Source organism: Lissotriton vulgaris, chromosome 1_2, assembly GCF_964263255.1.
Source record: "Lissotriton vulgaris chromosome 1_2, aLisVul1.2, whole genome shotgun sequence".
NCBI lineage: Eukaryota > Metazoa > Chordata > Amphibia > Caudata > Salamandridae > Lissotriton > Lissotriton vulgaris.
Genome location: NC_141686.1, coordinates 145,234,258 through 145,261,810, shown reverse-complemented (window position 1 = coordinate 145,261,810; position 27,553 = coordinate 145,234,258). Strand labels below are relative to the sequence as shown.

Here is a 27,553-nt window from a genome sequence, read left to right as displayed (position 1 = left end):
CCGGCGCTGGTACCAAGAAAGACGGACATGGGCAGATGGAGTAGACACAAACTATAGTGCAGGGAAAAGGTGAGTCTTAATGGCTTTCCTGAATTCTAAATAGTTGCTAAGGCCACGAATCTGCATAGGTAGTGCGGTCCAAAGAATGGCCGCTCTGCAACGGAAAGAGTGGTCGCCATCAATATAAATAACCTAAATAACAAAACAAAACCCAAGTACAAATATATGACCGCTGGCCAGGCAAACACAAAGATATACAAGGGCATAAAAAAAAGGTGAAGGAGAGAACAAAAACAGAAGCAAAAAACAGAAGAACAGTTGCCTTTAACTCAAGCAAGAGTATGGAGAAAAATCCCCAAAAGGACAGCAAATCCTAGGTATGGCAGAAAATGCCACATGGTACATTGAAACAACAGAAATGCAGAAGTAGGTGTGGCGGAAAGTACCACACTGGACAGTGCAATAAAGAGCAAGGTATGGCGAAGAATACCACACGGTACATTGCAATATGTAAATGCAAACAGCAGCAGTAGGTGTGGTGGAATATACCACACAGTACAATGAAATATACCACACGGTACATTGCAATATGTAAATGCAAACAGCAGAAGTAGGTGTGGTGGAAGCTACCACACAGTACAATGAAATATGTACGAACTAAAAACAAGGTGTCGGAAATAACCACACAGTACAATGCTATACAGAAACGTAAAACTAGGTGTGGCGTAAAATATCACACAGTTTACCACAAGGTATGACGTAAAATACCATACAGTAAAAACGCAAGGTATGGGGTAAAATACCACTTGTAATAATGTAAAATGCAGGAACTGTAAAACTAGGAGTGGGGCACGCCACACGACACAACGTACAGCAAAAACTTTGCAACTGGAGGTGCTGGAAATAACCACACAGTACTAATAGGAAACACCCTACTCACAGTAGTATGAAAATTAAGGACTCAAGAACCGGCAAACAATACAGCACTAAAAGGTAGGAAATAGAAATATGCAAGTCAGTATATCATCATGACAGAAAAATGCATAATAAGCATAAAATAAGGCACGCATTAGGCATACATAAGGATAAAAGGAAAACATGTTAAGAATTAAACAGTAAACAGTTTCAGAATAAGCCCGAAGATGGCGCACTAAGCCCAGAAAAGTAAAAGTTCACCATAACAAGAAAACTTGGAGAGAGAAAACACAATGCAGAAACGTCTTAGAAAAGCTTCTAAATCTGAACTGCATCGCACTGGTGAAATTGTTCCAACAGTCCAAGAACAAAGATGTAATGATGACGAAGATGCTGAAAACTCGCAGATGCTGAGAATACATTGCTCCCAAAGCTGAAGATTCACAAAATGTCACTGCTGTATGCTGCAGTAATCCGGGAAAACTCAGAGGAAATTCTAATAGCATTGATGACAGAAAAAACCTGAATACAATGGGTGAAGAGACGACTAGAGAATACAGGCCCCCCACTCATGGTCAACGCCGCACCACCAATGAAGACGTGGTTAGCTGGAAGGCAGAGGACATGGAAAACATAAGAGGCGGGTCCAACCTCAAGATGCAGGCACACAAATGACGTGATTGCAGGATGGCTCTCGGTGCGCGAGTACACCAAAACGTCCAGAACAGCCATAATCATCGAAGAAGATCAGACATCACAGAGGATCCATGAAAGACTCGTTGGAAACAGGTAAGGCAGCGTGTGTCCAGTGAATACGCGCTGCGGGCAGCTCGAGCTGTATTTTTTTTTTTTTGCAGAGCAGTTGAACCGGCACAAGTTGAGAGTTAGTATTGACCCAAACAAAATCGAAAATAGCTCACAGGAAAGATGTAGAAAGTGTTTACTAGTACCGAGCAGTGTGCATAACAATGTGCAGTAGAGGAAACAACCGAACTGCAATTAGAGCAGTGCAAACAAGTTGTGTGAATGTAAAGTAGAGTTTGTGATAAATTGGAATTGGCAGCCAGAAACTCCCAACAATCCAGTTGACACCATAAGCACAGGCAGCAAAATGGTGACACCAATATCAAAGCAGCAGGAGAAGGAGGCAAACAGACAGGCAGGTAGCTGGACAGGAACCCTGTTTTCCACAGTAGCAGAATAAGCAGTAAGGCAGGAACAGTTCATTAAAACAGTAGAGGAGCAGAAGCAGGCAGAGAGCTGGAGAGGGAGAGAAGCAAAACAGGAACTGGCACTAACCTGATGGGGCGACCGGTGGAGTGGTCACTGGTGAGGCTCGTAGGTGCCAGTTAAATAGAAAAACTCTGTATTGAATTGAAAGAAAATCCTTTAGCTTGATTGTGGGTTCTGGTTTCTTCAGCCTTTTCTTTTCAAACTGTAGACACCCCACTCCTGGTACCAAATATAGTATACTGAAAGAAGTTGAGTCCAAATAATTTTCCATGAAGATTTATTTGAGTAGCAGGTTACATGGAAAGAGCCCCACTAGGAGCAGCCACCCTGCTGCTCAGCCCATACACCAACTGACTCAGGCACTCCAACATTCCACATCCCAACATTCCCTCACACAATCGAGTTGGTGTAGGTAACTGAGGTGTAGATAGATGATGGTTTATTGTAGACCATAAGGTGAGCCCCACCAGGAGCAGCTCCCTTGCTGCTCAGCCTATACTCCCAACTGACACTCATCCACCAGGCATCCCAACATTCCACTATCTTCTGCACACCAACATTCCACGGCACATCCACTCTGGTTGAGCAGCAAGGCAATGAACAGGAAAGAAGCATAGCACTGAGAACTAGATACCACAGTGGTGTACAAAGCTCTCTGGTAGTCTTACAGTAGCGATTCCAAACGAGTTTGAATTGTACAGGATTTGGATGTAAATGTAGCAGATAGAGTGATCTCACAATGGTGGTGTATAATACCCCCAACACTGTTACTTTGGACTCAGAACCATAAGTTTCTTGAATGTAATTCTATATACAATATACACACAGATGCAAACAAGCATTCAGTCATGCACTACTGTGTTTTTGTATTGAAACAAGACAGTATCTTTCAGAAAAAGATCATTACATCCCTCTGGGGTTTATGTTACCAATGTCAAAACAGCACGAATCTTGTTCCCGGCTGAGGATACCACCAGAAGGCCGTCCATAGCAGATGCAATGTTTTATCGTGCAAGTGAAGGGCACAACCGATCACAATCTGCAGAATGTTAAAAATGAAGATGGTTATATCTATCCTTTCATAACTTCTGTCTTGACACCAGGCAACCCAAGAGTGTCTACATGTGTCCGTGTAGTAGTCTGTCAGTTAAAGAAAATCTCTCTAACAAATTTGAGTGGATCATCATCTTCGTCCGGTGGGTCTCTGCTCTCGGAGCTCTGTAGATCTGATTCCAAAGGGCTGCTTGGACTGTTTTCAATAGGGAGGTGTGTGGTGTTCTTATTTGTTCGAGATGACTCCTGCAACTCAGTCGACCTTGATGGGCTTTCTGGATCACTCTCTACTTTCAACATGTCCTCAACAGTATCTTCCTTCTTGTGGCTCTGAAACCAGACAAAGAAATACAGATAATGACATGTGCTGTGAGAATTTGCAGCAAGAAAACCTACATTAGAACATGAATGGATAATGAATGAGTAGGAGTGCACTTCAGGATCTGTTTAGGTTGGTTCCATATTACTCAAACACTTTTGCCTGTCTAAATGTATTACCTCCTTTTCTCTTCCTCGTCCCAGTACTTACCTCATGAGATTTGTACTGAACATCCTCACATTTAACCTATGAAGGATAACATCTACCCAGAATCCTCCTGTTTTGTCTCACTCTTCTGGTCTGGGGGTGGGGCAGGGGAGAGGGGGCGCAGTCGCCCTGTGTTTCCTGCCTCTATAACTGGAGTTTTTGCTTATATGTTTGGCAGTATCTCTTTTTCATTTGTCATCAAGTCTAAACTTTCTGCTGCGTGTTGACTTCTTGGTTCTCTGCCTTGCTGGTGTCCTGGTTTCTGCTAGCTATGTAAACATCATGCCTCCCTGGAAGGCAGAAACTGTGCTGATTGTGTTGTGTGACAAGCCATCCCATGGCCCACTTCTCAGGTTGAGACGAGGGTGCTCTCCCGTGGCAGTACGGTGTGCAATCTCGAACCTTTGTAAATAAAACACAATATACTTAGAAAGGGGTCACTGATCAAACCATGCTCGGTTGGAAGTACTATTCAAATTGTGTGTCAGCCCACAGGACAGCAATTCAGAGATTGAAGTATCAGTCATCATGAGTGATGACGTTTTGCCTTTTTATGCAGGAGTCCATTAATGGGAGGAGGGAGCACCAGGGGGAAAGAGCCCATCTCACGACATTGTTAAGACAGCACAATTCACCCTGGTGTTTTCTTATATGAGGTGGTCTTCCTCCGACTTTGATGTAGATAAGAGTATTAGTAACCTTCCTGCTTGATCTCCTGGGTCCTCTTTTTGTGGTGGAGAATTTTGTGATGGTCTTCACATTTTGTGGGCTCTAGGGTAGGAGCTGAAGTTTTCACCTTCCTGGGGGCGTGGCCTGAAGCATGGCCGAGTGAGTCGGCACCCTCAATAGCTCTCTACAGCCGATAAAAATCCGCCGCAAATCCGGCGTCCGAAGGACCGGAATTTGACCTGCACGGACCCATGAGGGTCCCGTAACAATCCGGGATGCAGAATATCTCGCCTACAAGCCCCAAGAACCGGGTTTCGGATGATTATTTCCCCCGCAGGGCCCAGCTCCGGACAAATCCAAAATGGCAGTGCCCTGAAGCGAAACCTGGGAGGCGCCGGAGCAGTATCGGGAGGCTCCGCTGGGGCAGGCGCGAGGAACCTGCAGTCCCCTACGACCTTGGGTTGCTGCTAGGGGCCACAGAGTAAAGAGCGGAAGACCCAGGTGGCCCATCCCATGATCGGAGATCGAGCGCTGCTGGGCTGTGAACGGCGCTGAGGTCGACTCCCCGAGCGGCCGGAGGGGGAGCGCCTCGACACGACCCGAGGACGAGTCTGCCCGGAGGCCCGAGGGAGGTGAGGAGGCTCGGGGCAATAGGCCCATCGGCAAGGGTGAAACGGCCTGCCTTCCGGAACCTGAGGGCGGAGGGAAAGCTGACAATCTCCGACAGCCTTCCTGGACTCGGGGCCTGCCTTGTGGGCAGAGCAACCCCCCCCCCGCACCACTAAAGACCTTGGACACCGGGACACGGATGATCCCTCCCCCAGCTGAGGCAACCGCCACCACTCGCCATCGTCTCTCGGCACTGGGTGGCCTGGGAGGTGAATATCGGGCCACGACACACACGGCGCACTGCCACATCTGCGGCATTCACAGCGGCATGGGCGATTGAGAGAGTCACCTTACAACAGCTCTGGCGACGCGCTGCACCCGGCCCGGTGACGACAGATAGGGGGACTCCAGAGAGTGTTGCCGAACACGGGACCCGGGGCGCCTGATACCGCTTTGGCGGCGTTTGGAATCCAGGGATAAACTACCACACGCTGAGGAGGAGACACCTGGCCTAAAGAGAAAGTTGCAATGGAAAGTGGACGATGTGGAAAATAGGGCACTACGCAACAACCTCCGCTTTGTAGGTTTTAGGGAGGGAATTGAAGGGGCCAACAAGGAGGGATTCCTGCATACCTGGCTACTGGAAACTTTCCCTGCGGCGCAATTCTCGACGTGCATTGTGATAGAGAGGGCGCACAGGGCGCTTTTGGCGAGACCTCCGGTGGGCGCGAGACCACGGCCGGTCAGAGCCCGCTTCCTGAACTTTGCAGTTCGGGACTTGATCCTCAGAGAAGCTAGGAAACTCAGGGAGATACGCCTGGAAAATGCCAACATAATGATCTTCCCAGACTACAGACTACAGCCAGGAAGTGCAGAAAATAAGGCGCTCCTTTGACGCAGTGAAAGCAAAATTGATCGACCTAAAGATTCAATATATGTTGCTGTTCCCGGCAAAGCTGAAAGTCATCTATAAAGGAAAGACACACTTCTTTGCCCACCCTGATGAGGCTTGACAGTGGTTAGAGGAGCGTCCCCCCCACTCAGAGGCCTGAGGAAAACAGAACCGGGATGGAGAGGCAACAGTCCACCAATGACAAGCGGTAGGAACAACCGCGACCGCAACGGACAAGAAATATGAGGGGCATTAAGAGGGTGAACACAACACCACATCCGGCCAAATGTATGACCCCGAGACGGAAACGCAATTCGGCATCTTCGGGCACAGACAATCTGACAGGATCATGATTCCATTGCCTTGCAGGGAAAGAAAGATCGGAGGGAGAGGAAGAACCCGGCGGAGAGACGACTGACACCGACGATCCCGAGGAACAATCCATGCACCCCCTGGTAATAGCCATCAATGAGATGGAGCAGGAACCGGCCCAGGACGTGGGGCCCTCGCCAGGAGACATGCAGGACTCACACTCTTGACCTCACAAAGATATGGACGACTGAGATGCGGCACAGAGCTGAGAGACACGCAAGTTACCACGCCACCCCCTATTTTACTCTTTGGCTTACTGTATTGAGGGTATTGTTACAGCACCACAGGGATTTGTACATTCAGGGAAGCACTGTATGCAGTGTAGCTAGGAGTCCAGGGACAATCTAGTTGGGTTTCTAAGGGGGGTGACAGACATTTTCTGCCTAGAAGTCCACCATGCTGCCTGTTGCACTGATGGGATGGATAGGGGGAAAGGTGGGGTGGGGGAAAGGTGGGGAGGGGGAAAGGTGGGGAGGGGGAAAGGTGGGGAGCGGGAAAGGTGGGGCAGGGGAGAGGGGGGTAAGGGGTCTTGGGATGTTCAGTTGTGGGTTGAGACATTTGGGAGGAGTTGGAGAGGGAAGGGAGGGGGGAGCATTATGTCATCATGGCCACACACCCACGTACTCCGAACGACACCTCCATACAGGTGACCAACCATACTATGCAATACACACATCAGAATGTTGGGGGACCACGTGAGAAGCCATAGAGACCAGGGGGGATTCAGTGTCCTGACATGGAATGTCAACGGGCTTGGTAGTAAGATAAAGAGAGGGCTGGTGAACGCCTATATCAAAAGGCTAAACCCTGACATAACTCTGTTGCAGGAAACTCATCTTAAAGGGACAAACTGTGCCTTCCTAGCCAGGGGTCGCTACAAGGTATTAGCTCACGCAGGGTACACCACGGGATCGAGAGGGATGGCCATAATTGTGAAAAAGACTACACTGTTCTGTATAGCACAAACATGGACGGATCCACAGGGAACTTATGTGGGGGTAAAGGGGACGTGGAATAGACAAGAATGCACAATACTCTCAATGTATGCCCCCCCAAAACTGCAGGCCACCACGCTAAAGAGAGTGGTAGATATACTCTTGGACACGGCGGACACTACACAGATCCTTGGGGGTGACTTCAACAATGTGATGGATCTGGGGCTGGATCGGACGGGGGCAGCGTCAAGGGATGGGACCCGGACCCCCCTGTCCCAGATGATCACAAACATGGGGCTTACAGACATATGGAGGTGGCTACACCCTGATCAGCAGACTTTCTCCTTCTTCTCGGCCTCACATAAAGTGTACTCGAGACTAGATTACATCTTCTTGTCCAGGCAAATCCTAGCAGTTGATGATACGGCGGATTATAAAGCAAGAGGGATCTCCGACCACTCCCCATTACTGGTCAGAGTGGGAATTGGAGGGGCTAGGAACAGAGGCTCCTGGAGGCTGACAGCTTGGGATCTACAAAATGCAAACGTGCTAAAAGGCCTGCGAGCATACGTGAAGGTATATGTCGCTGAAAATGAAGGAACGGTCAGCTCTGGGGTGACATTCTGGGAGGCACTAAAAACAGTAATACGTGACAGGGCACAAGATAGATTAGCGACGGAGAGGAGAAATCTCCATGCTGAAACCGTGGCGGTGGAGGCGGATATCCTAGAACTAGAGAGGGAATACCAGGCATCGAAAGAGATAGGGACGCTCAGAAGACTGTCAGACGTGCAGAAAAAATATAGAGAGCTGGTCACGGGAGAGGCCAAAACCCAGGCATTGGCTACCTTGCACCGACTATATGATGTGGGGGATAAGTCGGGCAAATTAATGGCGTGGCTGAGAAAAAAGGAGCGCGCAGCCAGATGGGTGGAGCAGCTCAGAGACCCGACAGGACGGTTTATTAGATCCGATACCCAAATTGCAGAGGTATTTGCTGACCATTATGAACTCTTCTACGTGGCTAGAGATCTAGGGAGATGTGAGTAAGCGCTACAGTATATGGAAACAATTGATTTGCCGTCCCTGACCCCAGAGACCCAAAAAGGCATAGAGATGAATGAGATCTCAGGGGCCCTGTCCAAGTTGAGACCGGGTAAATCCCCGGGCCCCAACGGGTTTCTGGCGGAGTTTTTTTAAGCGCACAGCGGACCTCCTAACTCGCCATCTGAAGGGACTCTTTGAGGGGGCATTACAAGAAGGGAAACTCCCCCCAGACTTGAGTATGGCGATTATAATCCCAATACATAAAGAGGGGAAACCGCAAGATGACTGTGCGTCACACCGCTCCATCTCTCTCTTGAATATAGAAACGAAACTACTGGCGACGATCCTCGCCTTACGGCTTCGGTCGGTGATATCGGATTTAGTACATTTAGATCAAACGGGGTTCCTCCCGGGGAAGGCCACCAGGTTAAACCTCAGGCGCACTCACAACTGGCTGCAAGAGGTACAAGGGAGAGGGGAGCCCCACTGGTTCCTATCCCTGGACGCTGAGAAGGCCTTCGACGCGGTCCATTGGCCATTTCTTGAGGGCGTCCTGCAGAAATTTGGTTTCGGCCCTAAATTTCGGCTGTGGGCCCAGCTGCTATACACAGAACCAAGAGTCAGGGTGAGAGTGAACGGCGCTTTGTCGCTGGAGTTCCCGGTTTAGAGGGGGACCCGACAAGGTTGCCCATTGTCCCCCCTCCTCTTTGCAATCACGATAGAAGTACTGGCAGCCAAGGTCCGTCAGAATGTGGCCATTAGGGGATTCAGGAAAAGGGGTGCTGGACACCATCAAGAAGAAAATATCACTCTACGCGGATGACATCCTACTATTCATTACGCACATATAGCATACGATACCTGAAGTTTTTTCGGAACTGGAACGGTATGGCAGGCACGCTGGCTACCAGGTAAACTGGCACAAGTCGATCCTTTATGACCCTAAGGGGCGAGACCACTGGCCTGACCTCCCCGGGAGGTTGGGGAGGACTGCAGAGGGGTTCAAGTACCTCGGGGTGTATGTTACCCTGGATAGAAAACGCTCTTACAAACAGAATCTAGAGAACAAGTTACTTACCTTCTGTAACGATATATCTGTAAGAAACATTAGTTAGTATTAGATTCCTTACCTTAGAATATCCCCAGGCGTCAGTCTGGATCCGGAAACTTTTGCGTAGCAGTACCCCTGCACGTCGGTAGGCGTCGTCTGCAGGCGTCCCCTGCGGCTCCGCGTCCGTCGTTGGCGTCGTGCGCCGTGATGACGTCGCTGGAGTATATAGACGCCGCCTCCGCGCGCTGACGTCAGTTCTTGCACACAGCTTTTCCGCGCCAGAACACGCAGAGCCATGTGAGAACCAACACTGGTGCCATTTGAAACTAGGGCCCTGAAAGGGATGTCCTTAACCCTAGGTATCAGTTCGCAGAACGGGGAGGATGGGTGGGTCGGTAAGGAATCTAATACTAACTAATGTTTCTTACAGATATATCGTTACCGAAGGTAAGTAACTTGTTCATCTGAAAGAAACACGTTAGTATTAGATTCCTTACCTTAGAATAGATACCCCAGCAATACCAACCCCGGTGGAGGGTCTGCGAACCAATACAATCCTACACCAGAAAGTCCTGGAGGACAGAACGGCCAAAGAAGCCATCCCTCCGGACTTGACTGTCCAGGCAGTAGTGCCTCGCAAAGGTGTGCAGCAAGGCCCACGTAGCCGCCTGGCAAATGTCCTGCAAGGGGACTCCCCGGCCCAGGGCAGTAGTAGCCGCCGTGGCCCGAGTGGAATGGGCCCTCAGCCCAACAGGAGGCTCCTTCCGAGCCAAAGAGTAGCAGGCTTTGATGCACAGAACGACCCACCGAGAGATGGCCCGTTTATGTACCGCCCGTCCCTTCTTCGCACCCACGTAGCCAACAAACAGTTGGTCATCCACCCGGAACTGGCGTGTGCGATCCATATAAAATGAAAGCGAACGTTTTGGGTCCAGACGATGGAGCCGCTCTTCATCCTTCGGAAGATGCGGAGGCGGGAAGAAGGAAGGGAGGGTGATGGACTGCCCGATGTGAAAAGCAGAGACAACTTTGGGCAGGAAAGAAGGCCTAGTTCTCAGAACCACCTTATCAGGATGAATGGACATGAAAGGAGGTTTGACAGAAAGAGCCTGGAGCTCACTCACCCTCCTGGCAGAGGTGATGGCAACCAGGAAGGCCGTCTTTAAAGTCAGGAGACGGAGAGGACAAGAATGAAGTGGCTCAAAGGGAGCACACATCAAGAACGTTAGAACCAGGTTCAAGTCCCACTGAGGCATCACAAACGGAACAGGTGGATACATGTGTGTGATGCCCTTCAAGAATCTCGTTACAATGGGGGACTTGAACAAAGAAGGTTGATCAGGCAGCCTCAGAAAGGCCGAAAGGGCAGAAAGGTAGCCCTTGATAGTGCCCAGAGCAGAGCCCTGCTGGGCAAGAGAAAGAAGGAAGCGAAGAACCTCAGAAAGAGGGGCAGAGAGAGGATCCACAGCCTTTGCTGTGCACCATGCCACAAGCTTGTTCCACCGACAGGCGTATACAGATTTCGTGGAGGAACGCCTGGCTGCCAGAATCACATCACAAACTTCAGGAGGCAAGTCAAATGGCCTCAACTGCCGCTGCTCAATCTCCACGCATGGAGGTAGAGGCTGGACAGGTTCGGGTGGAGGACCGTCACCTGTTGCTGCGACAGAAGGTCCTCCTGAAGGGGCAGGCAGATCGGGGGACCGACTGACATGCTGAGTAGCTCGGGATACCAGTACCTTCGAGCCCAGTCCGGAGCCACAAGGATGACTTGGGCCCGGTCGCGCCTGATCTTCTTCAGCACTCTGCGCAGAAGTGGTATAGGCGGAAAGGCGTATAACAGACCGCAACTCCACTCGCGCTGAAAGGCGTCGCCGTGCGAGTGCTGTCTTGGAAACTCCAACGCGCAGAACTGATGACATTGCGCGTTCTCTTCTGTGGCGAATAGATCTAACCAAGGCTCTCCCCATTGCCGAAAGAGGCCTTGCGCCACGTCCGAGTTCAGACGCCATTCGTGATCCATCGAGCACCGAAGGCTGAGTTTGTCCGCCCTGGCGTTCAGAGAACCTGCCAGGTGTAGAACCGTCAGTCACGCCCTGATGTTCCAGCCATTGCCAGAGGCGCAGAGCCTCCTGGCAAAGGGTCCACGACCCCACCCCGTCCTGTTTGTTGCAGTACCACATGGCGGTGGTGTTGTCCGTGAACACCTGCACTACACTCCCGTTGACAAAGGGGAGGAACGCTTTCAGTGCCAAACGAATCGCCTGCAGCTCCAGCAGGTTTATATGGAGCCGGGACTCCGCCGGAGACCAGATGCCTCTGATCTCTGCCTCTCCCAAGTGGCCTCCCCAGCCCTGGAGGGACGCGTCTGTTACAACAACGTGCTCCGGTTGGGGAAGGGAGAGGGATCTGCCTCTGACCCAATCGCGGTCCGTAAGCCACCACTGCAGTTGTCTTGCAGTGCCCTCTGAGATCAAGACATGGTCGGACAGGTTGCCCTGATGCTGGGCCCACTGAAACTTCAGGTCCCACTGCAGAGCCCGCATCCGCCACCGGGCGTGATGCACCAGAAGGATGCAGGAAGCCATCAGCCCCAGCAGCCGCAGCGTCAACCTGACCGAAACCCGGGATAACGGCTGAAAGATGGGAATCAAAGCCTGTATATCCTGGACTCGCCGTTCCGGAGGATAGACCTGAAACTGCGCTGAGTCGAGAACCGCTCCGATGAAAAGGAGCTTTTGAGAGGGACACAGGTGTGATTTCGGCACATTGATGGAGAACCCCAGCTCGTGCAGGAGGTCTGCCGTCATCTGAAGGTGGTGGACGACTGTCTGGGGCGAGCCCGCCTTCAACAACCAGTCGTCTAGATAGGGGAAGACTGAAACCCCCAATCTGCGCAGATGAGCTGCGACCACCGCCATCACCTTGGTGAACACCCGTGGGGCGCTGGTAAGGCCGAAGGGGAGCACGATAAACTGAAAATGCTCGAGGCCTACCGTGAACCGCAGGTAACGCCGGTGGGCCGGCAGGACGGGGATGTGAAAATACGCATCCTGCAAGTCCAACGCTACCATCCAGTCTTGCGGGTCTAGAGCAGCCAAGACCTGAGCTAAAGTCAACATCTTGAACTTCTCCTTCCGGAGGAAGCCGTTGACGTTCCTTAGATCCAAGATAGGACGTAGGCCCCCTTTGTCCTTCTTGGGTACCAGAAAGTAGTGGGAATAGCAACCACGTCCTACTTCTGGCCGTAACTTCCTCCCTCAGAAGTGCCAAGTGGTCCCCCGACACACGGTGGTTCTGCGGTGGCATGGCTGGAGGAGTGGTCTCGAAGGGGAGGGAGTAGCCCCTTCGGACGAGCTGCAGCACCCACCTGTCCGATGTTATTGTGCGCCAGTGGGCGAGGTGATGGCGAACCCTGCCTCCCACCGGTGTCACATGGGCCTGAAAGCACGGACTAGGAGGATTTAGTGGCAGATGCTGCGGGGGGAGGTGTGGCCTGACCTCGCCGCTGTCCCCGACAGCCACCACGGCGGTTTCCACGGCCGCCACCGCGTTGACAAGTCTGTTGCGGCGCGTGGCTGGCAGCACGTGTGGGACCGCCCCTTCCTTGGCCACGAAAGGAGCGAAACGAACCCGTTTGCTGGCGCTGGGTCGAGAGACCTTAGGACTTGGCCGTGACCCTGGAGTCCTTGAAGCGCTCCAGCGCGTGGTCCGCTTTGTCGCCAAACAGGCGACTGCCATCAAACGGCATGTCCATCAATGCATTCTGGACATCAGCCGAGAAGTTGGCGGATCTCAGCCAGGCGTGGCGACGAATCGTCACCGTCGTGGACATCGCTCTGCCCAGCGAGTCGGTCGTATCAAGACCACACCTGATGGAATATCTTGCTGCGTCTCTGCCTTCAATCATAGCCTTGCCGAGCTTAGCCCGTACCTCCGGGGGGCATTCAGGCAGCAGGTCCGCGACCGTGTCCCACAGGGAGTGGGTGTAACGGCCCAAGAGGCACGCGGTGTTGCAAGACCGCAGTCCCAGACTCAGGGACGAGAAGACCTTTTTGTCATACTGGTCGTACCTCTTTGATTCCCTGTCGGGCGGGGCCGACGGGAATGCGGTCTGGGAGGTGGAGGCCTGGATCACCAGACTCTCAGGGGTGGGGTAGGTGGACAGAAACTTGGGGTCGTCCGCACACGGACGGTGGCGTCTGGCCACGTTCCTATCAACAGGCGAACCTGAAGCGGGCCTGGACCACGTGCCCAAAAGAACGTCCGTTAAGGCCTCGTTAAACGGCAGCAGTGGCACCTGTGGGCATGACTGCGGTTTGAGGACCTCGTTGAGGATGTTAGTCCTCACGGCCGCGACGGGGAGCTCAAGGTGTAAGGCCTTGGCAGCCCTCATCAACACCACTGAATAGGCAGCCCCCTCCTCCGTAGCCATGGTAGGAGGAGAGACAAAGCCAGGGTTGGGGGAGTCATCCAGACCACTGGCGTCACCCAAGTCACCTGTCCAGTCCATGTCATACTGACACTCGCGTGTCAGAGGGTCCTCAGACCCCTCCCACCTCTCTCCGTATTCTACATCCTCACCATACTCGGAGTCAACAATGTAGACCGGCTCCTCGGGGTTCACAGGCCCCATCGACGCCGGTCGGACTCCGCGTCCGGATTCGGAGAGTGGAAGCGGCCGTAGCCGGCGCCGCGCGGGGGCGGCGCCAGGGGTTGCCCCGATGGAATCGGCGCCGGAGAGGCCGGTTGACCAGCCGGCGTCGACCCCGAGGGCCCCTGCGGCGCCGGGATCGGAGCCGTCGGCGGCGCCGGGGCCGGAGCACCCGACGGCGTCGAGGCAGGGTCACCCGAGCCGCTAGGGCCCCCAGACGGGTTCACATGGCCCGAAGGCACTGCGGAACCCGCCGGAGGAGAAAGAGCCCTCATGGCCATGAGGAACGCCTCTATCTCCTCGAGGGACGCGCCTTGCCCAGGGACCGCAGGGTATGGAGCAGGTCGCGTCAGCGACTCACGCGGAGCCGCGGGGGTGGGGCCACCCGAACCCCCGGATGCCTCGTGCGAGTCGGGGGTACGATGACGACGCCCCGACTTTTTGTGCTTCCTACCTGAGGAACCAGAAGAATGGTGACGACTCCCGGAGCGCCCGTGACGGCTCCGCGACCGCTCCCTCGATCGCTCCCTTGACCTCCGGCCGGACCGGGACCGCTCTCGACGCGAGGCCGACACCTGGAGCTCGAGCAGCTTGCGGGACCGCTCCCGCCTAGCTTTATTAGTCAAGGCCCGGCAGTCGACGCAGGCGTCCACGTCGTGGTCGGGGCCCAGGCACCGGAGGCAGAGTCGGTGATGATCCGTGACCGACATCGTCCGGTCACAGTCGTCACAGTTCTTAAAACCGGGCATCCTACCGGCACCGTAGAAGATTCATAGATCAAAAAAGATCAAAAAACTTGGTCAAAGACCGGAGTACTGCTCTTCGGATCTGCGCTAACTGGCGCGGAAAAAAGAAGAACTGACGTCAGCGCGCGGAGGCGGCGTCTATATACTCCAGCGACGTCCTCACGGCGCACAACGCCAACGACCGACGCGGAGCCGCAGGGGACGCCTGCAGACAACGCCTACCGACGCGCAGGGGTACTGCTACGCAAAAGTTTCCGGATCCAGACTGACCCCTGGGGATAATCTAAGGTAAGGAATCTAATACTAACGTGTTTCTTTCAGATACGAATAATACTAAACTTCACGGAAGACGCGACCCGCTGGAGGTAGCTACCGCTCACTATGCTAGGTCGGGCGGCTATGTTCAAGATGATCACACTACCCAAATTCCTATATGCCCTACAGAATGAATACTATCCACTTCCGCCAAAAGTGTTTGTAAGAATACAAGCGGAACTCAGATCTTTTCTCTGGCTGGATAAGCAACCCAGAGTAGCACTGAACACCCTCCAACGACATCAATACAGCGGAGGGATCCTGCTCCCAAATTTGGAGGCATACTATTGGGCGGAACAGATAGCCCCAATTAATGACTGGCTACATGCGCAGGAAGATCACCCCACCTATGCCCTTGAGAGACATAGAATGTCAGATAGGTCCCTGATGTACTACCTCTACGGAGGAACTAGGCGGGGGCATCTTCTCCCCGCTACGGGCATCACTTTGCAGTTGTGGAATAGGGCGATGAACCGCACGGGGTGGGAGAGGAGGCCCACTCGACAAACGCCGATCTGGCATTGCAGGTGGCTCATCGAACTGAACAAATTAAAAGGCTTCCGGGAGTGGGATGATATAGGTATCTCCACCTTTGGAGACATAGTGGCCAGAGGAGAGCTGAAATGCTGAAATCATTCGCGGCCCTGAGGTCGGATTTTGGACTGCACCGGACGCAATTTTATAAGTACGCACAACTGAGACATGCTTGGCGGGCGGAAAAGATCCAGGTAGATGAGCTCTCAGACTACGCACATCTGGAGGGGAGGCTCCTGCAGGAACAGATACTGGGAAAAGCAGTCTCACTCGTGTATAAAACGTTGACGATGAGCCTTTTAAAAGATGGGATTCTTGAGTCCTGTTGGTGTTTGGGTGCACAGACACCTCCTGGTTGCCTCACTGGGACATTGTACCTACTCCTCTTCTTTTTTTTTTTAAAACCTTTATTGAGAAATGCAAGTTATTACATGCGCAGGCCCACAACCACAGGGGCCGGCCGCAAATGAAGCAAGAAACCAGAAGTCAAACAACAATTAAGTAAAGGAGAAGCTGTACGACTACCACATGTGGTCATGGACACCCCAGGGCAAGAGGATATATTAGGTTTTCGTTTTTTTAATTATGATGAAGAAGCAGCGGCGGCTATCTCAAAGGTGTCACACCATCCAGTTTAAGAAACAGAAGATGAGGGGGACGAACCCCGCAAAGCAATCGATATCAGGTGAACACTCACACAGTTATGCGAACAATATGGTCACCGAGGCAGCAACAGAGCTACAGGCAATACAGCAGCAAGTAGTTTAACAGAGCACCATCCCATAAACCCACCCTCTAATGACAGAAAGGCATAGGCAAGTGGAAACGCCTGATAGAAAAAGGAGAAGAAATAAAAAGGACCGCCAACCCTCCCAAGAACAGACAGAAAAAGAAAAGAAAGGGACCATAGAACAAAATAAACTAAAACCACAAACCCCCCCACACCCACCACCCCGCACACCTGTAATGGCTACGGCCAACCCCACTAACAGCGTGCCAGTCGCCCAGAAACTGCCCCACAGAAGGGAAAAATATATAAAGTGGAGGAGGAGAGCGACAAATACACTCCCGGACTCCCTTACCCCCCACCATTGGCGACCTCCCCAAAGCATATCAACCAACCTTTAAAAGCAAAAAGCAAGTGTCCATCTGGGGAGGACATCAACCAAATCTAACCACCTCTCGGAAAGAGCCCAGGCAAGATCAAATCCGCATTAAAACACATGTCGCCCAAGAGACAACAATTGCGAGAGAAAAAATACAGCAGTCCAGTCGAAGCAATGGTGACGTGTCAAAGCCGGATACCAGATGAAGTCAACCTTGGCCAGTGCGACTCCGCGTAGAGCCCCATGACCTCCGAAGCACAATAGGCAGGAGACAGTCAAAATGTCTGCGGAGGCCTACTCCTCTTCTTACTTCAAATTTTCGCTCTGCGTTTTTACAGTTTCTGCATATGGGAATGTGGCTTAGATAAGGAGTGTGGAAACACTTAAGCTTCCATTTTGGGTGTACTGTTGTTCCTGCTCAGGTCCGCCAAGGCCCAAGTGTGTTGGCCCCCCAGCTGCTTCTTTGGCCCACCCTTTTTGTTTTCACCCCTCCATTTTGGAATTGCCTTGCAGGAACTAGGGAGTAGTGAGAGTCAGCAGAGTATTTCTCCTAGAGAAACTGGGTTGCTCTGGGTTATTTGCATAAGCCCCATATCAACTGTGCTTGGTTCATACCTTTTATGCATACTTGCTCTGTGCGGGTTTTATGTTCAGTGACCCTGCATCTCTTTTGTCTTGCGCCATTATTCTTTGTAAGCGTTTGCTGGGTATGGCATTCCCTGCTGGTCCTTTGCTTGGGAGTTTCTAGTGATCGCACTGCGGTCATGGTTTCCTCCTGCAACTGTGACTTAGGGTATTAAGTGCTCTGAGTGTGCTTTCTCTGGTTGTATATTTTTTGGTTATTGGGCTTTTTTACTCACTTTCCAACTTTTGTATAGTTTCGCCAATGGTGCTGCCTACTGACCTTAAACATTGGGGGTTGTTTATTCCTGGTTGGCCTTTGCCTGCTCTTGAACTTGTTTGTGTTGGGGCTTTCTGCTGCCTCATTTCCATCTATCCTTTGGTGTGGAGGGCTCCTCATTCTGCTACCTGTTCGGCATGGAGCTTTAACCTGCTCAAGGCACATTGCTTCAAGTTCTCTGATTCTCCTCTATGTCAGCTTGTTGTCCTGGAGTACAGCACTTGAATGGCCATGCCTGTGTCCTGGCTTTTTATGAGAGCTTTGGCTTCCCTTGGTGCCTTCTTGGAGGTTTTCCTGTTGAGTCTTGCCACTGGTTCTTGGTGGTCCCTGTATTACCATTTGGACATTGTTCTGTTGGCTTGTGCATGGCTGCTGTCATCGCTACTAAATGTTCCCTTTTGTTTTCCTTTATTGTCTGGCTCGGGCTATTGTACTTAAGTTGGACAGAGTGTCATATTAGCAGTGGTAGCTGGTAGAAAACGGTGATGGGGGCGTCCGAGAAAAGAAAAAAGAAAGACTAAAGCAAACTTACCTGCCGGTCGCGTGCCAGGAGCCGCCTCTCCATTTCGCAGGAAACACCTGGGTTCCCAGGCTCTCTAAGCCAATGACAACACTGCAATGCAGTGTTGCAATTGGCTCCCTTAGGCAAATCGCAACGCTGCATTGCGGCGTTGTTAATGGTCTGAGCGCCGTGGTTCGGCGCTCAGACGGGGACAGGGAGCCTGTGCATGTTCCCCACCACGTTGTGTATCGGAGCCTGGTGGGGAACATGCAAAGTGCGCATGAATGTTTGGGTGGCCCAAGACGGCCATTCAAACACTCATGCACATTTTGAGTGTGCTCACCACTCCTCCCCCTGGCACCTGCTCTGGCCAGCCCCGGCCCTCCCCGCACCTAGGAATGAAAAATAAAAAATAACGCGTTGTTATTATCCTTTTATTTTTCCTCAGGAACTGCTCATAAAGCAGTAGGGTGATGCTCCAGCATATTGGAGACTTGCCACTTAGAGATACTCGTGTTGGTTTTGTGGGTGCTGTGGCCTCTAGTCTTGAATTGTTTCCCTATTGTGTGGCTTTCTTTGTTCTTCCTCCAACCATGTAATGAGTTTGGAGGTAGCCTTTCGCTTGTGGTAAAATTTGTCTTAGGCTGTTTGAATCTGCTCTCTCCCGAGGCACAGGTGAGCTCGACTTCTGGTCTTTGTGCTGCTACTTTGTGGTCCCTCCTGCTTTCTATTCCCATGTAGGCGGCTGTGCGCAAGTGGTTTGTTGGCTGGGAGATGACTCACTTTTGTAGCCCTCCAGTTTCACAAAGCAGGGTCAATTCTTTCAGTTAATCCTCCTTTATGGCTGGACATGTGTGTATTCTTGTTGAATGTCTCGGAATATAGGAGGAGGACATGCATTGATTACTATTCAGCAATACCATTACTCGGTTTCTTTTTTTTTGTTCTGTCCCTAAAACTTCTCATCCTCTTTACTGTTTGCCTAGCTACAACTGTAGTTTGTTGGGGTGTTTGGGAGTATACTCATAAGAATGTTAGCCTTTTATAAACAAATCCAGGGTTTGAGAAATGTAACCTTTTTCTTTTAGGTTGGCAGTGGGATGCCAGTCTTCAGAGACTGAAAATACATCATCATGTAAGGACTTGGAAGAGGAGATGGGGCAAAATAACAAGAGTACCGGCAAGTGCTGGAACTCTCATACTGTAATTGTTTTCAACCAACTCCTAAATTTCTTAAACTTTCATGGAATTTTAGCAATTTACAAATAAATAACCAAAACCTTCTATGCAATTTTTATTTACTTTTGGTAGATCAACTGCTAGCAGTTCACAAAACAATGTAGAAGAGATCAAGTAAAAAGGAAGGTGTCGGTCATACTAGAATATGTCCTGTCAAATATGCTGCACAAGTTTGAGTCCCATCAAGAGAAGTTTGGATAACAAAACGGTTGCCTTTATTCTGGTTTCATAATGAATTCACCCAAGAGTGGATCCAAGAAACTCTCTTCTCTGCACTTTGTTTTCAAAACCCTTGTGCTTTCGTAGCAAGTAAAGTATGGAAGACTATTTTTTATCATAAATTGCTTTGTGGCACCAAAGCGAGGGATTGAACTGTATTTCTTCATAAAGTGGAACTCAGTTTGTGATCTGCGGAGCGCAGTGTCTAAGTCAAATGTATGTTGGTTGAAAATAACTTTCAAAGTCGCATTTTAGACCCGATGAAGCTTTTTGATAGTATTCTCAGGAAGCCTCAAATAATACGCATTCACACAGTCCAACCGTGAACGGATGGTTGCATTAACCACCACAGCCCAAAGTTTACAAAGCAGTTTCAATTGCAGAAGGCATTGAAACAAAAGCATTTATTTGATGGAGGCAGTTACGTTTTTTTTATCCATGATGAAACTGAGATGGCTACTGTTTTTAACTACCACCGAACACATCCCTAAACAATCACTCCAGAAGATGGGAGACCATGGACTGTGATTAACAAGTTAGGTTTGAGTAGATTTGTCCATCCAACATTTTTCTGCAACAGCCAGTTGGTAGATCAACAGTTTTTAAGAAGACAAACTGACATTTGAAGTCTGTCCTCAGACAGCAAATGTGTCAATATAAAAACAAGATTTAAAGGGGTCTTTATTGCTCATTCACTTTCTGAATGAGAACACCTGTTCCTTCCAGTTTAAGTTCACTCGTCAGTACGGACGAGTAGGTGTTAAAAAATTGCTTGTCCTGATAACATCTAACTCACAATAGCGAGTGGGCGAGTAGATTTTGAGACCTGCATGCTTTTTGTTGCCAGGTTGATTTGGACTTGGGGTCTTTCTGCTTGAAGGTAAAATGGGGTGCTGCAGCTGGATAGCCATCGTTCCTTTGTCGCTGTATGAATTCTCATCCATTACTACCAATGTACACCCTACTGCTCCCCCACAAAGCCAACTCAGTATCGAGCTGGAGATCATCAACTTCATACAACATGACAGTACCAAGTGTGCTTTAGGTCAGTGCACCTTGTTAGTGGCATTAAACAACTGTTGTAGGAAACATATTTTCTAAGCATTAGCAGACAAATGTAACTTTGATTTAAAGGAAAATAAATAAAATAAAAATACCTCCAAGTGATCACTAAGTCATACATGCAGAAGCAGACATTTTATAGTCACCAAAATGTAAACACAGATGGAAAAAGATAGGCACATACAGTTTGACAAAGACACACACATACATACAAGCAAATAGTGGAGAGGTGTGATGCAGCGGCCAGGGCAGCTGACTTCGGAGCACAGGGTTCACGGTTCGATCCCTGGCTCCAACACCAACTCAGCACCAAGTGACTCTGGGCAATAGCTCACTTAAACAAGCCATCCAGCTGCCCGAATCGGCATGGCAAGGGGGAGAACATGGCGGCCGCAGGCTAGTGCGGTGCGCGCGCTGATCACCTGAGCTCCTCTGGCATGGGGAAGCACTCCTCTCCGCTGTCTGGGACGATCGGGCATTTTTGAGTTCCCGCTGCTTTCACTCTGTCCCCCTTACCTTACTTGTAATGTTGTCGGCGCGATGTCTAAAAACGTCCTAAAACCATCCCGTCTGACTGCCATCGGTTTAGGATACCGGAGCTAGGTCGGAGGCTGCCGGTCAGAATTTCCTTGCCAGACCGGGTCCGCTCCGGAGTCATTGGAGGTATTGCTGCCTTGCCCTGCCCCCCGCCCCCCTCTCACGGCACCCACGGATTGAAGCCGCAGGAGCGAGAAAACGGGAAACGGGAGTTGCGGAGTAGCGGAAGTGTGCCTCGCTGCATTACCCCGGTGCCGCTGACAGGTATTGAGCTTTTCCTTGGAGAGTGGAAGATTGCGCCTGGAGGTGCTCTCCTCTCAGGGATTAGCTTTAATTTCTATATTACTTACTCTTTGCAGTGGGTGCTGGTACTTGTATGCTATGGTGGCCCATGTTAGCATTTTCTAACTTTTTTAATCTAATCAGAAGCGTATCGTTCTTGTAACATGAGGTCTCCTTTTGAATGCCATCAATTCTATGGAGATGATAACGATATTGGTGTGATTTAACAACACGACAAGAGATATTTTGGTCTCGTGACATTCGAGCCTAAGTGCTGCATTTCTATACAAAGTTCTGGGGTATGACTATCTGCTAATAACCTCCTGACTTTAGAGGCACAAGGATAATCGGGCTTCTCCAAGGAGGATCACAAACAGAGTCTGATTGAACTGACTGTTGCCACACTTGCCACGGACTGTTGTTACACTTGCCACGGAGTGCCACTGCTGTTTGCCGCCAGAGGAGGAAAAAGGAGGATCGCCGGATTGTTTTCCCCTCGCCTTGTCAGCCGGCACACCTCACCTCGGATGTGTTTCACTCTGCCCTCCGGCAGCTCTCCGCCCCCTCGGAGTTCGTGGAGCAGAGCAGCCGTGGAGCTTCGCCGGGGTCGCTCGGCGCGAGGTCTGCTTAGAGGCAGACTTGAATGTGTGGGATCCGGAGGCACAGTGGTTCAGCTGCTACAGAAGCAGTCTGAACCCACTAGCAAGCCCCAGGTGAGAGCAACACATACTTGTGACAGCAGGGCATCACGGGTGGGGGAATCTCAGCAGTTGGAGGGATCAGGGGAATCAAGTCTTGGCAGCAGCAAGGGCATCTCATCGGGAGTGGCAAGTAACCTTAACGCTGTACTCAATAATCTAAAGGAAATTAAAAGGGTCAGTCAATCTTTACTACAGCTACCAGAATCCCCCTGTTTAGAGACAGCGTTTCATACAATTGTAGCAATTGACTCCTCTGCCCCCGTTCCAGCCCTGCCTCCCGACCCTGCTGCAAGCAACCCCCTAAGCGAGCCTGCCCCTTCTAGTCTTCCAGCTTCAACAAAAGAGACAGGGGCAGGGAAAAAGAAAATCAGCCAGAAACCCAAATTGACAGCTACAAAAACGAAAGCCAAAGGGAGGGGAAACAAAAGGATCAGCAAAAACAGCCAAGAAGGGGCTAAGACTCTAGCTTCAACCAACAGCGCGGTGAAAATTACCCCCTCTCTACGCTCTTTTTTTAAAGTCTTGCCTCAAGTTCTGGACCTAAGCCCAGTGAATAATCAGGAAAAGAGCCCTGTCACATCTCTGGGTATTGATATCCCCTCAGAGATTTCATCCCCACTAACGGAAATGGCTGACCCACCACTGCCCGCCCTGTCACAGTCGGTGGTGGCAAACACTCCACGTGATGTGGAAGGCGAGGCTCTAAACAGGATACCAACAGGTTCTTCTAAGGCTTCAGGGGAGAGAGATGAGGAAGGGGGGGCTGGTGTCACAACTCATACTACGACCGAGTCGGCATTGGCAGCTTTGGCAGCTTCAATCGCTTCGATGAGAGAAGAAATTCGTAGTGATTTTTTGGTCTCCAAAGCAAACCAAAACGACATTCGCTCATCTTGTGAAGCTTTGGAAAGGAAAGTAGATGGCTTGGGTGAAAGAACGGAGGCATTGGAGAACACAGTGGGAGCGGTAAAAGCTAATCTTGAAGCAGCTGTGTTAAAAATTCACAACTTACGCAAGGAGGGAGATGCAATGAAAGAAAGAATGGAAACTTTGGAGAATTTCTCACGCAGAAACAACCTGCGTCTTCTCAAAATACCGGAGGGGAAAGAAGGTGGGGACATCAAGAGTTTTGTAGTAAATCTTTTGAAGGAAGCTTTGGGTCTCGAGGAGACAGTTGAAGTGTTGGAGAAAGACATCCAAAGGATCCATCGTGACCCGTTCCGTCTTAACGCAGGCAGGTCTAAACCTCGGAAAATCCTTGTCAACTTCTTGACTTATACCTTAAAGGAGAAAATTCTTAACACTGCGCTTAAACTTAAAACTACAAAATGTTCTGAATTTCCTTTCGAAATCCGCTCTGATCTATCCAAGGCTACACTAGATAGGCAGTGGGAGTTGGGTCAGAAGATGGATAGTTTTAGAACGGCTGGTGCTACAGTCCAGATGCGATTCCCGGCCTACCTACGCATCATGTATAATAACAAGATGTATAACGTCAGAACGCCATTCGAGGCGGACGAGCTCCTGGAGTCCATTCAGAACCACTCACAGGGCAAATGTTGAGGGAATAGGCCTCCCCCCCCCTCGTCTCAGTGTACTTGTTCTTACTCAATATGCTGAGTAACGTAATAAATAAGTAGGTACTCATGAGCTTTTAGGGAGAGGGAGGGGGGAACAATGAAGAATGAAGAATAGAGGAAAATAAATATACAAATAACAAGAGGAGGAGGAAAAAAAAAAAAAAAAAAAAAAAAAAAAAAAAAAAAAAAAAAGTGGATGCAATAAAATATATAAAAAAAAAAAAAAAATAAATAAATAAATAATAACAAATATATATATATATATATATATATATATATATACAAATAAATAAATAATATTGCACTATTTCATAAACAACCTTTCTCTATAGATAAACAAATGAATAATCTACACTATCCGCAGAATGCGAGTAACAAACCTACAGGGGGAAGGCGGGATGGTGATGGTGATGGTGATGGTGAGGGGGAATGTGCACGATAATACAATGTTTCTTCTCAGATATTCTTAAGGAGTGCAACTCCGTGTTGAGAGTAGAGCTCAGATCAGAGCAAAACCGGCCCATCAACTGGCCGGAGCAAGTATGGAGGGGTTCTCCAAAGGGGTGGGGGGGGGGGACAAAAGCATAAAAATTCAAAATTATCCTCAGAAGCCTGGCCCTTTAAAACAGATTTTTCTTTTTCGCTGTCCAACCGCCTTAAATAAAAGAAACAAAGCAATAAACATTAAATCAGGTGGAATGAAAGGGAGAAATGGGAAAGAGAAATGACATTGATATCTTTTTTATCTTGGAACGTGAATGGTCTGCGCGTGCAGGGGAGAAGAGAACGCATTTTTCAATATTTGCGTGACTCCCCGGCGCAGATCATCATTATCCAAGAATCACATCTCTTAAAAAACGAGGCAGACGCAATTTTAAAAAAGCAAAAATGGATTGACGTATTCTTAAGTACTGACCATAATGCAAATATAAGAGGGATTCTCTTAATCTGCAAAAAACCAGCTAACGTGCGGATCCTTGAATTCAGAGAGGACAAATCCGGAAGATGGCTCATAGTTAATCTTTCTATACATGGGCAGAAATACAATTTAGTCGGGTACTATGGTCCTAACTCTGATGACCCATCCTTTCTAGAAACAATAAGGAACGTCTTAATAACCACTTCTGACCCCATAATTTGGACAGGGGATTTTAATGTTATTTTGAATCCGAAACTTGATAAAACCACTAATAGCAGCAGGCACAGTTGTCAACCACCTTCTAAATCTAGACAGTCTCTAAAAGGGATTATGGAGGACCTGGGTCTGGCAGATTTATGGAGAGAGAGAGCCGGCACGAAACCAGGGGTATCTTATCGAAATCTAAAATACAAACACTCTTCACGAATAGATTTTGCCCTGTTTAGTTACTGTCTCCAAAACTCTATAGCTAGTATAAAGTATATACCCTCTCACCTATCCGACCATTCAGCTCTCTCTTTCACCTTAACACTTCAGACTCATAAAAAACATCCCTCCTGGTCATTCGATCGAACTATCCTATTGGTCCCGGAGGAAGTGACATATCTCAACTCCGAAACTGAGATGTTTTTAGATAGCAATTTGCACTCAACCTCCCTTGCCTTAGTATGGGAAACTCTTAAGGCATACCTGAGAGGCTGCATCACCAACAGAGCTTCCTTTAGGAGGAAAAATTATCTATCCAAAATCCAAAACCTAGAACAGGAGCTAGAGATAATTGAACAAAGGCTTAGGGGCACGACTGGCTCACTACAAGATCAAAAAATTAGGTTAGACCTCAAAAGTCAGATAGAAGATATCCTACAAGAAAGGGTCTCAAAGAAATGGGAGGCGAGCAAATTGTCTAATTTTGAATTCGGAGAAACTGCAGGTAAGATTCTAGCCTGGAGGGTCAAAGCAGATCAAGCAAAAAGCCACATAAGAGGGATCATGGCAGAGGGGGAAAATCAGCTTAGGTCATCAGATGTAGGAATCAGTACTGCCTTTACGCAGTTTTTTGCCGAAATATATAGGGATGACATTATAGATGACCAACAGGCAAGGAAGACATGGCTAGATAAGATGTCTCTTCCACAGTTATCACAAGCGCAAAGTGAGGCATTGGATTTGGACATCTCAGAGGCAGAGGTTAAAAAGGCCGTATCCGCACTAAAACATGGAAAAGCCACAGGTCCTGACGGACTCCCCGGAGAACTGTATAGAGTCTTGGCCGATACAATTGTCCCTACACTGACGGCCCTTTTTAACAGTATTCTGAAGGACGGTAATGACCCACCTCAATCATGGAGTGAGGCAACTATAGTCTTGATCTTAAAACCTGGAAAAGACCCAACACTATGTGGGTCTTACCGCCCTATATCATTGTTAAATAATGACTACAAAATATATGCCTCTATTTTAGCAGCTAGATTGGGATCAGTAATGGGGGAAATAATCCATCAAGATCAAAAGGGATTCATTAAAGGGCGTCAGCTTTCTGACTTAACATATGATCTAGTGGGGGCAATCGACATCGCCTCAGCCTTTAATATCCCATTGGCAACCCTCACCCTAGACGCAGCTAAAGCTTTTGACAGGGTAAACTGGTCCTATTTAAACGACGTGTTAAAGAGGGTCAACTTAGGGGAGAAAATCTGTCGATCAATAAAACTTATATACAAATCGCCAACAGCACGGCTTCTAATAAATGGCAACCTGTCTGAATCGTTTAAGATCTCTAGAGGCACAAGACAGGGCTGCCCGCTTTCCCCCCTCCTCTTTAACCTATACATAGAACCGTTTGCGGAAGTTCTCAGACGAGATGACGCTATTCCATCTTTTAGGTTCGGGGAGTGGGAAAAGCGAGTAGCCTTGTATGCAGATGACATTTTGGTCTTTACCTCAGACCCGGAGATCGCCCTACCGGCAGTCATCGAGAGAGCCGAAGATTTCGGCCGCATCTCGGGCTATGAGATAAACGCCTCCAAAACAGACATTATGGCATGGAACATACCTGACCTAACGCTAAATACATCAAACTCAATGAGATACTTGGGAATTCGGATAGTGCAAGATATCGCACAAATCGCCCAAGTCAATCTTGAGAGAATTTTTAAGGAAATAAAAAAATCTTTAAAATCTTGGTCTAATCTCCCACTAACTATTCTAGGTAGAGTAAGTTTGCTAAAAATGTCAATTCTTCCCAAATTCACCTTTTTATTCAATACGATCCCCCTGGCATTTGATAAAATAGCGCTAGAGAAATGCCAGAGAGAGCTTAATTCCTTCGTTTGGGGATACAAGTCAGCAAGAATATCGTGGAAAAAGCTGAGGAGGAGGAGGGAAAAGGGGGGCCTATCCCTACCAGATTTACAATACTATGCGTGGGCATTCCAACTTTCCCATTCGAGGATGCTCTTAAAAGTGCCATCCAATACATCAATAGGCCTCATGTTTATGGCAATGCTGATTGGTGCTGGCTTACCAACTAACGGCTTCATGTTCAAGTTTGGAGAACAGAAATACTTCAAGAAAGTTAAATTAAAAATTCTTATGTCCCAAGCGAAGCTATGGTCACATATAAGGAGGAACCTGGGCTTGTCATACTACTCCAACCTTGCGCCCATTTGGGACTCCCCAGGGCTCCCTTCATGCTGGGATGATCGGCTTACTACTCCGCTGAGAGTAGGAGGGATACTAACATGGGGCGATGTGTTGACAGGTGATTCTCTGAGGCCCTGGGAGGTTTTGCGGGAGCAGCGGGGGATAGAGCTCTCGAGGTTTAAGTATTTACAATTAAATAGTTGGGCTAAGGCAACAAATAGATCTGGGCCTCCTTTAGGGAAGCATAGTTCCACCGAAGAGAAATTGGTAGCGCAACTTGCAGGGGGTAAAGAGGTTTCGATATGGTACTG

At 49.4% G+C, this 27,553-nt stretch overlaps 1 protein-coding gene across 8 annotated transcripts in view; it reads right to left on the bottom strand.

The window, feature by feature from the left end:
• Window positions 1-2,408: 2,408 nt before the first annotated feature.
• The window catches only part of CYREN (cell cycle regulator of NHEJ), an 84,853-nt gene continuing 59,708 nt past the window's right edge, over window positions 2,409-27,553 (bottom strand). For all 8 annotated transcript variants that reach the window (XM_086952998.1, XM_086952997.1, XM_086953003.1 and 5 more), the window contains one exon: window positions 2,409-3,531. In XM_086952998.1, coding sequence (XP_086809124.1) covers window positions 3,292-3,531 — 240 coding nt within the window. In that variant the 3' untranslated portion in view covers window positions 2,409-3,291. The remainder of the gene's footprint in view (window positions 3,532-27,553) is intronic.